We start from the raw sequence: 13,284 nt of genomic DNA on the forward strand, positions 1-13,284 counted from the left end.
CAGGAGGTGCCAGTTGTGCTGCCCAAACCATCTGCTATTGCACTGCACTGGAAAAGATCTAATTGAAAAAACAAAATGGCTCCTGATTTCCATATGTGTTGCTGGATTTATAAGGTTGAGAAGTCAATTGTAACAACTTCTAGAGAGGCTACATAGAAATGCTTTTTTCTGGGCTCTAAGCTGCATCATTTTAAGTGGTGTTGAATGAAGTATCTCTAGAAACTTCTGTTTGCAGAGATTTAAATATTAATGCCACCCTGCATCTTTCTCCACTCCCTTCTGCCAGCTTTCCCTTCTCTTCACTGCAGGATAATAATACATTTGAACACCTCTTTTATCCAAGGAACCCAAATGCCTTTACAACTGTTAGTTAATTAAAATCTCTCTAAAACCTTATATTATACCCAGGTTGCCTGCCATATCCCTCAGCTAGTTCCATGGTTTAGAGATGCTTAGCATTTCTTTTAAGCCTTTTATTCTGCATGAGTTCAAGTTCTTTTATGATGCAAACACTAGCATCTCCAGGAGATCTGCAGTAGGTGAATCTCAAAAGTCATTAGAGTCCATTAGATCTTTATCATGATTCTTTCAAATCTTCTCACTTTCAAGATGCCCACTAGCAAGAAGTGCTTTCAGCTGCTTTTATGGTTTATGGCTAATATATTGGGGGAGAAGTGGAAATGTCAGAAATGTTTTTAAAGGTGTTTTAAACAAAATTAGAATATGTGAAACTAAAATAACACAGAACAAAACACAAGAGACATGTTATGTGCATTATGGATGAACTCTGTAAGGGAAGTGCCTTGACCAGATGAACTGTGATATAGATTACAGTCTGCTGGTATCTGAATCAGGATGGCCACTTGGCTTAGACTTAATACAGAACAGCAAAACTTGTGCCAGGCTTCTGCAGTTTGGGGCAGCTTGGTTTTATGGCACACTTCCATCCACCCCATCATCTGACATTTCTGGCCCCACACCATAGGAAGGAGATGCAAAGATTCCCACATGACACATGGCTCTCTGCAGGGGATGGACTGTCATAGTAACATAATGATATTGAACCCAAACCCAGTGCTTCACCCCACAGTGATCCAGAAATGGACACAATCTACTCATCCAACTCTGATTCAGTAAAGGTATAAATGTACATTGTCAGAAATAAGTGCACAGCAGCTAATAGCAATTATGCTCTTAAAAAGAACATTTTCATGTGAATTCTTTTCCCCAGGCTTTGTGATGAGGTCAGAAATGCTGAGGAGGCAGAGCTGCTGTGTGCTATGTATGCACTGGGTTGTACTGTTAATGCTTCTACCATGGTTTAGGTGATCCAAACATTTGCATAACGGTCAAAGAGCCTCTGTTAGGGTTTTGCAAATTAATTGACTTAATTGCATATGTCTAGTTTGCTTAAATGCTGGCAAATATTGGCAACCGCCCTTTTAAATGGAATGAAATCTCACTCGTCCATGGATTGAAAAGAAACTGCAGCTAGAGATTCCTCTTCCTTCAAGTCAGGAGAAAGCTATTGCGGGATGTCTCGGTCTGAGTACCATAGGCCAGACTTTCAAAATTGTTCACCACACCTCAGTTCACAGGTGGAATGGTGGTAGCAGCGGGAAGCTGTCTCTCTGGCCCAGAGGATCAGTTGTCTCAATAGACAGGAAGTCATTTTCTTACTGATTATTTTTCTCCCATGAACTCAGCCAGCTAGTAGGATAACCCAAATGGATACAGAGCAAAAAGGAATATGGTGGCAGAAAGCTTTCTGCACTCCCAGAGTAGAGACTTCTTGCTTAGTTTTGAGAGTCTTGCTTGACCTCCTTAACTGAACCCAAGTTACATTTATTCTGAAGAACTCAGCTCTGTACAGAGTACTGTCATTATCCCCAAGCACTCTAAGTCTTTCTGATGTTTCCCATTGTACATAACCACTTTCTACACATTGAACCAAGAGACACATACTGAGCTGCCTGCTTTATCTTTTCAACTTCCAGGGAAAGAAACTTCCAGCTAATATTAGTGAGGATGCAGAGGAAGGAGAAGTGTCTGATGAGGACAGTGCTGATGAGATTGATGATGACTGCAAACTCATGAATGGAGATGTAAGTAAAATGGCCATTTGTATGAGAGCACTGGTTGATCTGATCCAGGCCAGTGGGATGAATGCCAGGGCACTGGGTGTGTGCACTTTCTGGAATGGGAATGTGGGTTCTAGGTAATGGATCTAACCTAAATTCAATGCGTGGCTGTGTTTTGAAAAGACATCTTGTAGAGATTGGCGGTGGGTACCACTAGAGCTTGCTGGAGGATGACCATTCTACTTTACAGCCTCTTCAGGTACTGGAGTCTTGGTTTTGTTGAACTGAAAACAGCTTCGGCAGCACATGTACTAAAATTGGAACGATACAGAGAAGATTAGCATGGCCCCTGTGCAAGGATGACGCACATTTGTGAAGCATTCCATAGTTAAAAAAAAGAAAAGAAATGAAAACAGAACCTTTGATGTGCTTTCATGACATTGAATTAGGTTAATATGTCTCTCTCTCCATATCAAAACCTGATAGTTTGAGTCCAGAAATGTTGAAATGTCAGTGTATGTGTGGGAAGGAGAGGAGGAAGGAAGATGTGGACTTGTGATTAGGGTAATGGCCTGGGAGACCCAATTTTTACTCTCTGCTTTACTGGAAGCCAAGTAAACAGGGATCAAAAAATTTGGCTGTGATTTAACAGCAGATTTTGACTAAATTTAGTTCAATCTGAAAGTTTCAACCAGTCACTGGAGCAGATGTAACTTGTACATGCCCGATGATTTTTTTTTTTGTCCCAGAGGTGCTGAGCATCTGCATCCCCCAAAAAGTTAATTTGGGGGTTTTGTGCTCTGTTTCTGTAAAACCAGGGGGGGGAGAGAGAGAGAGCGAGCAAGCATGTGTGTGTATGTGTGTATAGTCATTGTATGTGCCCTGATTTTCAGAAATACTGTGCAGCTTCATCTCCTTAAGTCTACGAGAGCTGCCAACGGGAGCACTTACATAAAGATGGGTCTGTCTGTATCCATTGCATTTATTTAATATACTCAGACACGTGCAGCAAGCTTGCCTTATGTATGCAGACACAAGCACACATATTTGCTCTGTATATTTTACTAAACACTTAACACAGTGTGTGAGAGAGAGTAGATTGCAAAAAGGGCTTCCAGCAGTTAATCAATGGTAAATTGCTGCAGGTAACAGCAGCCTGTGGCCTTTCCCAGCTGTTCTTTCGGTGTGTGTAAAATAAAAATGTCTCCTATGGGTTCCTTGATACTATGGTGTGCTGTATGGTAAAGTATTCGACAAAACTGCACGCTTCAATGCTTACCCACATCAAACTGGGTCATCTCTGTGGAATATGTTTTCCCAGCTGAGCAGTCCTTTACAGCGAGCAGTTGTTGGCTTGCTGAATGCTGTGTTTAGCTCGCTTCAGCTGCACAAAGGAGTTAAAGGGGTGGGGGGAAGAAGCTATTTGTCTCTGCATGCTTCAGCCTGAAAAACACCTTATTTCTTTTTGCCTTTTAAAAGTAAAATTCTTCTGACAGTTTAATCTTCCAGCATACAGTGAGTTTGGTACCACAGTTTAGGGAAACTTAATATAAAAGATAAAGCAGAAACTTTTAATAACATAAATCAGATTGCCTGAGACAGAGATTACATTTGCAAACCTCTCTCTTGTCCCTGTTTCTGACTGTTTCCTTCTCTTATATTATGGATGCAACCTTTTGTTTTAGGACTAGAAAAGAAACATCTTTTTAGAGCTAAGCTAGTCTAGCAATGGAGAATCTCAAAGTCTGTCTTAAAGAGGAGAACATGTTTGGTTATGTTTTTATCATAGTGTTTTTAGACATTTTTACTTCATGTTGAGTTCTGTGATGTGTTGACACTTTACTCTTATGGTTTTTTATCTTGCTTTCTCTCTGCCTGACATTGCTTCTGTTCAAAGTGGAAGGTACTGTACACCCAGGTGGTGGTAGTGTTGAGCCCACTGGGCTTTAACTATGTGGGGTCAGTCATGTTACCAAGGAATGACCATTTCGAGCAGGGGGGATACCTTTTGTGAGGGTACTGCAAATGCTACTACAAGTCCCACATATGCATGTTTGAAGTGTGACCCACCTGTGTTATAACTGGATATGTGGAGCAGCTAGAGATGGGGAAACTGGATAAATTGAGACCCAATGGGACATTCCCCATCTGCAAACTACAACCAGAAACGTGAACTGTACCTTTTGTTGTGACAGGCAAACTTCTTCAGACTTGCTGTTCTCGCATTTTCTGCACACCTTTGTCTGCATTCCCTGGGTTTGCACAGTGCTCCAGGAGTCAGAGGGCAACAAGGGGACTGTTCTCACAGCCCAGCTGGAAACAGGAAACCTGGGAAAATGATGGGCCTGTTCTTGCAGGATTTCCAGTCTCATTGATCTGATTGGAAAAGGTTCAGATAAACACCCCAATACTTGGGTAAAGGAGGGTTTTTGAGGCTTGCAAATGAACTTTGACTCGGGTCTTCTTCCAAACAGATCACAAGCAAGCTCTTCAGTGACAGAAGATGAAATTTATGTTCTGCTTGCAGATCAGATGGGTGGAGAGATGGATGTTAGAAGGAGAATCATCTTTCCTTTTAAAGTGCTTCTGCTTTCCCTGCTACAGTTTATGGCTGGATGCATTTCTTTCAGGAAATCCTGCATAGGTGCTGCCTCTCTTCCTTTGTTACCTGGCGATTTGTCTCGGTCTGGCTTTCACTGATGTCTGGGATTCCAGATTTGCTAGACGCCGCTCACTTTAGAGGAGCCTTCAGAGAGTACAGTAAACAACAGCTTGTTTCCCGAGGGAATTAATCAGGCCATTCTAAGGCTCATTAGGAAAACACTGTCTGCTTTTTCTTCTGCCATTTTTAAAGATCCAAACTTGTGAATCACCCACGTTGAACTGCACCGATAGGAACGAGAACCCTGATTTTCTGTCTTCATTCCTTTTATTTCCCTTTCCCCTAAATATGCTGTAGCCTTCATGGAAGAACAGGATAGAAAGATGCAATTTATTACTACCTTTGTAATGTTTAAGTCCTGACTCTCCAGCTGCTCCCTCATTCCATTCAGTTGGATTCTGCATCCGCTGTGGTTGCAGAATCAAGCTTCCACATAGCAAATCGGTGCTGTCCTTGGCAATTTCATCAGACTTGATGTACAAAAGATACACTCTGTTGTCGTCAGCCTTTCCACACACAGTCACAACAAATTGAAGTGCCTTGGAAATGGCTTGGTCCATCCACTAGGCTGGAATATATCAGCCTATTTTCATAAATGAACACTGCGAAATGTAGCAAGTGTTAGTCAAACGTGCAGGGGGAGCCATCTCAATATTAGCTATTTCCAGGCAGCACGTCAATGACTTGGTAACAAAGCATGTGCCACTTGAGTAGCTTTTGTTGTTGATCAGTTTGGGTTCCTTTCAAGCGGATTTTGTTTTTCTGTCAATTTGTTCAAGTAATTTCACTTTGACTTCAGGTAATCTAGTTCCGCTTTAGAATTAACACCTAAATGTAGGACTTCACGTGCTTGCGTATCTACTGTGAAGTCTGGCATTGGGCACACTTATCATTGCAGGTGACAACTGAGAATGATACTGTGCTTCACAATGTACAAGTGAAGAGGCTGCTGGGCTATTTGGCATGACCAGTAGTCATTAATAGCCTCAGTGCAGTGTGGGGTCGTGGTGTTGTTTTTGTTTCTGTTTTTCTTTTGCTTCATGTCCCTCTTTCTTTTTCTAATGTAACATTTTAATTTGCATTAACCCTAGCTGGAATAATTAGGGCTTCATGGACCTTTGCCTTCCTTTAACTGAACTGCTTTGGTTGTAGGCTTCCACCAATCGGAAGCGAGTAGAACATATAGCAAAGAAGAAACTTGACTCGCTGATAAAGGAATCCAAAATCCGTGATTGTGAAGATCCAAACAATTTTACAGTCACCACTCTGCCCTCATCTGGAAAGCTCAGCCACAAGTCAGACATCAAGAAGGTGATAATCTTGTATCAACTCTACACGTAATAGATCTGATTTTTTAAATGTTGGTCTTGCTACTTGATATACAGTGTGTTAACGATGATGATAAAAGCCTGGCTTTCAAAGCAGGGAGCCTAAACTTGGGCTTGTAAGTGCATGGAATGCATTTGTTTTATTGAGGCACTGAGTCCCTGTAGCTCCCATGGTTTTCATGGCCCAGCCTCTTTGTTGAGTCAGGACATGTCTGTTAGGGAGCTGAATATGCAACCTGACTTCCAGAATTTTAGCTGCATGCCTAAAAATAAAATGCACTCACCTTCCTCAGGAGGCTAGGCCAGGAGCAGTCTTTTGAGGAAGAGATGAGAGACGTATGTCACTGTATTGTGTCTATACTTAAGTGTTTCACTCTTTTTCAGTTTTTCCTCTATGCCCAGGTCTTTCATTTTAACATCAATAGCTGTTTGTCCCCAAGATGGGTTTTTGTAATAAGCGGTGTTACTTTATATGGATGGTCTTTATGCTTTGAAATCGACTCCCAGACATGTCATTCTTTAAAAGAATAAATAAAAGCACATGGATTACTGTGGCAAGGGATAATTTTGTTTGCTTGTTAGAAATGCTGGGTGCATGCTGGCCCTGTCTTCTCATGTGACTATTCCTTTTGCAGAAATACAGTTCCATGGCACATTCGGTAGGAGACAAGGCTATGGTAAGTCCAACAAAATCCCCTCTCTTGACCCCAAGTCAGTCAATACCCTTTAAACTCTCTAGGCTCTAGGCATGTACTACAGTGGCTGCTGTGTGCATGAGAAAGTCTTTTTGTCCATGTAACAAATTATACTTCAAGTTAATTGTATAATGCTGAACTTCAGCAGTACAATACTTAACAATAGGCTGAACCAGTCTCCAGGTACACAAAGCCAGTTTCTCAGAGGAGTTTTAAGTACCAGGAGCTGAAGTCTGCTCTCATTTGTAATCCACAGAAAACTCTAGGTCCAGTTTGACTTTAGTGAGGAGGACATCTACATGCATTTTGAAATATTTGAACCCCTACCTTTCCAGAAAGCATGTCAGTAGCACATAAAGTCTGTTCTGCCCCTTTAAATCATTCAGAGGCTGATCTTGAAGCTCTTGGTATAATTTACAAATACAGAATACTACCAACCCCAAGCATTTGAAAAGCAAGCTTCAGGCCCCAAATCCAGGATGTGATCTAAATATATAGTTTCTTTGTTTCATTTTGTTCCTAGGTTTTGAACCCTTAGGAGTCATGTTTTCAAATTTCTGTCTCAAATCAAGAGCTAGAAACTGTTTTTTTAATGAAAGCCAAGCTTCTTGTGTAATCCACCAGCAGCTAGGTCTTTAATTGGAACACCAAATGTTGTGAGATTCAATAGGAGATACAGTAACAGGAGTTGGGAAATCCAAAGGACTCTACTTTTTTGACAGACTTCTGTGTATTTTGCTCTGATGTTGTTATTTATTATTCTAAGCCAAAACATGATATCCTGAATCATGCAACTAAACTCCATAGAAATAACTGAATATTTAACCATGAGTAAGATAAGCAGAGGTGGCTTTAGGTTGATTCATTGCAGAGGTGTTTGGAAAAAAATTGTGAACATCTATTCCTCACCAGCTGTGATTAGCCCCATGAAAATAGCCAGGGTAGAAAGCGAGAGTCAACAAAGTGTGCCTGGATTGTTTCCATATTGAATATCCTTCCAGGTGCCCATAAATTTCTTGGCTTGTCTACAGCAGGGTAAAAGTTTTGAATGGCTAATGCTACCATTGAATTACCAAAGTAACCTGGGTCCTTTTCATGGGCTATTTCTGTTGCTTTGCTGAGTGGTCCCCTTTTCCTCATCCTCTTGAAACTAAAGGGAACCTATGCATGTGCTCTGGGGTTTGGGGGAGGGGGGGGGTGTATTTTAAATAGAGCAGCCTTTGGGAGCCGCTTTAATTAAAATGCTCACAGCATCTCATGTATTCAGTGTCCCGTGTTTCAAAATGGCAGGGGGCGCTTTAACTAAAGCTCATTCAACCAGCTTTAGTTAAAGCGCTCCTAATGCCATTTTCAAATGCAGGGACACTGAATATACGAGACGCTGCAGCATGCTGGAGCATTCTAATTAGATGCTGCAGCAGACTCGATTAATCACGTCCTAAGCAGAAGGAGCGCCCAGCGTATTAACACTGTAGGGCTCGGTTGGCTAAGCTGCCAAGTGTGATGTGGGAGCAGAGGGAACTCTTTTTATGCTGTTGGGTTCTGTTAACTAAGGAACTGTCCTGGGATGTAGCACACCATAGTTTTAGAGTAACAGCACAGTTTGTTTGTGAACAGGAATGAACATCTCTCGTGTCCCCTGAAAGAGCAGCTCATGCTGCTCAGAGAACTCAGAAAAACCTTTCATTGGAGGCAGCTCTGGTTGTGTCATAGTCCAGCATTTCTGCTACTAGGTGGTGTTTTCTTCTTTGGTGGCTGTGGCCATTCTGCTTTCAGTGACTTGCTTTTGTTCTTCAGCAGCTCCATCTCACTGCTAAAAATGGTAATAACTGAGCCCTTTCTAGTGCTTTCCATTCAAAGATCTCAACCCCTTTGCAGCCATTAATGAATGAACCTTCACAGCCTGCCTGCAAAGCAGCTAAATCTCATCTTCTGTTTACATACCAAGACAGGGGCTTGCTGAGAGCCAAATCTGTGGCAGAGCTTGGAGTGATCTCTGACTCCTTGGCCCCCTGCTAGCTGAGAAATGAATGGATACAAATGGACTAGGAAAGAAGACATTTCTTGAATAGCCTTCCTTTGGTGGGGGCCAAAAACCTAACTGAGTTCAAGATGGATGTTGATCTATTTATCAAATGGATTGTGTGATGTGGCTGCCTTGGACTCAATGGCCCAAGAGATCTTTCTTCCTGTGGACTTCTAGCACTCGACACAGTTCAACTCAGTCTGCTGCTCTGCCTGTGACTGCCATGTTAGCCACTTTCAAGCAGGTTGTGACCCTCGCTGGTGAGCATGGAGCAGGGGCTTTGGGGGTTGGATGTCAACCTGAGGGCCCTGAGGAAGGTGGAAGTTCTGCATCAGAGCCATACAGCCTGGCCCCATCTCTACAATACTGAACTGCAGCACAGTTGATTGCTGTTGGAAAGACTCCCTGTTTGAAAGGCCTAGATCCAAAATGACAGGGCGGGTGGCAGCTTGAGATTGGAGGTGACCAGCAAAAAGTGCAGCAATTCAAGTTGGTTGTATCCACAGTGCTGCATTGAAGGATGGGATTGGAAACACTGGGGAAATGCAGGTGGAGTTACTGAATCTTGTTCCAGTGCCAGTCCCATGTGCACCTAACCCAGCCCAGGGCCTGGACAGCTGCTTAAGAGAAACCTTCACTTATTTGCACCTTAAAGAGCGAGCAGTCAGGACAAAGGGCTCTGAGCTTGCAGTCAGTCATCCTGTCCAGTTTGTCTGAGCTCCTGGTGCTTCACACAGTACAAAGGTGAACAAAGTGCACCATCACTGGAGTTCTGAGAGGCTCATCTGTAAAATATTCATGTCCTTGCACCAAGGGGGCTGTCTGGCTTTCAAAGGGGACATGGATTGTGTTGCATTAGGGATGGGACCTTTCCATCCAGGGATGGAAGTGGCCCTCCCAGCTAGCTGAGGGGAATTCAGTTTAATTTAGTTGTTATGTACATGATTTATTATTTGGAAAGCTTCATGGGTTGGTGGAGTCAGTGCATAATCGCAGTTAATCCTGAATGATAGTGAAGACTCAGCTTTGCAGCATGGAGTTAATTTAGCTTGGAGCTCTAATGGCATTTATTGGCTTTTCCCTTAATCATGATAAATATTTATTGTCGATCCAGTCCCAGCATCCCTGTTTAGCATGTTCCATCAGATGCTTCCAGAGCAGCGAAGCATGCGAGTCTTTGATTTTCCTGTAAGAAACCATTAATATCACTTTTCTGCAGGCCCTTTAGCAACTGTCGCTGCACAGGGAAAGCAGTGGAAAAGGTAGTCCCTTGGGGCAGAAGTGGTGGTGAGGGGTGGTCCTAGGGAGTAAATTTCCTACAAAACCAAACAAAACCCACCCACACTGGAAAGTGATGTCTGGCAAACAGCTCAAAGCCATTTCTGAAAGGGGACAGGAATGAGAGAGAGAGGAAGGCAGAGCTGGTATCTGGAAATGCCAGCCTGCAGGTCAAGATGCCCATCAATTGCTTCCATGGAAAAAGATGTAAAGAATATATGGCCAAGTGTCTCATAAAAGAGCAAGGAGCCTTGGGCATGCACTCATAGCCTGCCCGCAGCTGCTGGAGAGAAGGAGAGAAAAGATCCATTGCAGTAAATGTCAGTGTGCCACACAGGGCACTTGTGCTTATGGTAAGTAGATAGGAGGGCATGTGTCTGATTTAGGGACTGATGCTATAGGTTTTCATGGATGTGGCTTTGCTCAAGGGCTGGAGTTTTATTCAAAAAAGGACACAATATTGTTTTCATATCATGCACTATGCAGTGCTGCAGATTGGTTAGAGCTGGCTTTGATGCTGTTGAAGCGGGGGAAGCGAGGTGTTGGTACTGGCAAACTCTGGGTGTGTGAGTCACTGGGCTTCCAGTTTATTAGTCCTGATCTGAACAATTCTTCTCTAATCAATGTTAGCACTGCCCTTACAGCTAAGGTATTGATCTGGGGTTAGTTTCTGCCTCTTCTACAAACTCCTGTGTAATGTCTGCAAAGTCACAGAGGCAGGATTTTCAAAGTAGTTTAAGTGAGTTGGTAGGGCTCTCTGTGCCTCAGTTTGGCCATGTGCAAAGGGAAGACAAGACTTCCCTTCTCCCACCTTTTTCTTTCTGTTTACATTGCAACCTATTTGAAGCTGAGATTTTTTTTACTATGTGCTTTACAACTTTTAGCACAATGCTGGCTTAAAGCTTAGCTGGAGCCCTTGTTACTATGGTAATGCAAATAATTTTAGAAGTTGCAAGATGAATATTTATTTATTAGGGCTGTCAATTAGTCGCTGTTAATGTGCGCAATTAACGCAAGAGCCAATTAACATGTTAATTTTTTTAACATGTTAATTGCGCACGTGTTTTTGGAGCCTGCATCCAGGCTGCCCTGCCCTGCTGCTGTCACCGCCGCCTCTGGACTGCCCAGCGGGGCAGCGGTGGCAGTGCAGAGAACCTGTAGGGCAGCCCAGGCGCAGGCTCCAGGCAGGTGCAGCAGGAAGGGGCAGGAGATTGGGCACACCCACAACCCCCATCCAGGGCCCTCACCAGTCAGGCTGGCAGCACCAGGGGTTTCAGGAAGGTGGCGCTGAGCCGTGGCAGGGCTACCTGGCATCCTCAGGCCCCATGGATCAGGCTTCAGGCGGGTCAGGACCACCTGAGAGCTCCAGCAAAAGCAGGCTCTGGGCCTGTGGGTCCCTGTGCATCCCTGGTCTGGGCCCCTGGGAAGCGTTGGCAATGGTGGCCCCACACCCTGTGACCCTGTGGAGGCAGCTGCTGGCGAGGGGGGGGTGAGATTTCTGTGGAGCCACCTCGTGCAGCTCCTAACCATACAAAATACCTGCATAATTTTGCATAATTTTCAGTTTTTCTGAGCGTAATTTTGAATTTTTAGCTGTGCGATTAATATCACAATTAATTTAGACTAATTTTTTCATTGTGCAACTAATCGCGATCACATTTTTTAATCATTTGCCAGCCCTATTATTTATATTGTTCCAACCATCAACCTACCCTGGCCATTGCCACCACATCCACAACTAAATGCTGGTTGAGCAGCAGCCCAGACCCATTGGTACCCTAACTCACTAATAAAGTGGCAGCTCTCATCCTAAGTAAACCTGTGTTTTCATGACTTTAGTGGTGTGTGTACAGTGCACATAAGCATCTCTGAAATAGTTCTGTGTAGATCTGCAAGTGTGGGGGGTGTTTTGTATTGTGCCAAGCTCCCATGGAAATCAGGCAGGAGCTTAGTTCAGAAAGAAGCTGTAAAAGCAAGTCACATGCATCTGTAGCTCTTTTTCTCCCCATTGAAATGCAGCTACATCTGGGGTGGGATTCAGTAAGCATACAGCAGCACTGCACAATAGTTCATAGGATCATAGAAAATTAGTTCAGAACAAACTTGGCATTGTATAAACAGCCAACAAAAATGAAACTCTCTTTTAGACCACTACGAAGTTGAAGTATCTCCTTGTGGTGGCACAAGTAGAACATGCACTTCCAAGGGGAGACTAGACCCACCTGTCTGGTTCATCTTGAATACTGGGGCAGTTTTGGTCCAGGGGATTGTTGAGGTTGGTAGCCATCCACAGGAAATGCCTTGAAACTGATGATATTTTAATCTTCCTGTAGACAGTGAAGTGGTGCCGGCTGCCCTGTGTGTGAGGAATGCAGTCCTTAATGAAGAGTGACATGAGCATTCCCATTACTAAGCAGAACTGACCCTTTTCTGCAGAGGCGTAGCAGGAATTGCCCTGAAGATGCAGGGTCTGTGCCTTCTGTCTTCCCAGCAGGTTGTTCCCTGGCTCAGTGAAGGAAAGCTGCATTTGAGGCAGGCACAATGCCCAAACAAATTCATTGTTTTGTGCATCACTTCAGTCCTGTGCATGTGTAGAGGGGACAGAGGGAATAGACTGCCGTGAGGGGCAGCAGCTCTCAGTGGCTTTGTTCCAGAAAATAACTGAGACAGAATTAAGTGAAATGCTAGGAACAGTGTACAAGGGCTCAGCTTGTAGAGACTGAACAGCAATCATTTCAGCATTCAAGCATTTAGGCAGGCTCAGCGTGGATTTGCACAAATGGGATCATACATTACATAATGCAAAATAACAATAACCCTTAAGCTAAGAGCTGCATTCCAGCAGGAGGAAACTTGCACTGTAAATATTTTGGGTATGTAGCTTTGCAGGAGGCAGTGCTGTGATGTGCCGCTGCTGCAGCTTCCAATCCAATCAGAGCAAACTACATCTTCCTGCATCTTGGCAGCAAAATGAAGCTGTTTGGATATGGAGTGGCAGTTGTGTTCCCGTGGGAGGGAATGTTTAGTCCTCTTTAATTTTCATTGGGCTGGACATTGGAGATATGTTATACCTGCTTGTTTATTCCCAGCACAGTTATCTGCCCTGGAGTAACAGAAGGGAGAAATGTGGCTGGCCATGGGACTGGGCATTGAACCCTGAAATGCCTGATTCCCATCATTCACCCCCAGCAAAACACACAAGCACACATGTGCG

The 13,284-nt window shown here is 43.6% G+C and overlaps 1 protein-coding gene and 1 pseudogene across 1 annotated transcript in view; both read left to right on the plus strand.

The window, feature by feature from the left end:
- The window catches only part of PLCH2 (phospholipase C eta 2), a 373,398-nt gene that overhangs the window by 320,936 nt on the left and 39,178 nt on the right, over window positions 1-13,284 (plus strand). Inside the window, exons 12-14 of the mRNA XM_059716700.1 lie at window positions 1,998-2,105; window positions 5,896-6,054; window positions 6,707-6,748. Coding sequence (XP_059572683.1) covers window positions 1,998-2,105; window positions 5,896-6,054; window positions 6,707-6,748 — 309 coding nt within the window. The remainder of the gene's footprint in view (window positions 1-1,997; window positions 2,106-5,895; window positions 6,055-6,706; window positions 6,749-13,284) is intronic.
- Window positions 2,373-2,473, plus strand: LOC132244701 (U6 spliceosomal RNA; annotated as a pseudogene).

This window comes from Alligator mississippiensis, chromosome 13 (assembly GCF_030867095.1).
Source record: "Alligator mississippiensis isolate rAllMis1 chromosome 13, rAllMis1, whole genome shotgun sequence".
Classification (NCBI taxonomy): Eukaryota; Metazoa; Chordata; order Crocodylia; family Alligatoridae; genus Alligator; species Alligator mississippiensis.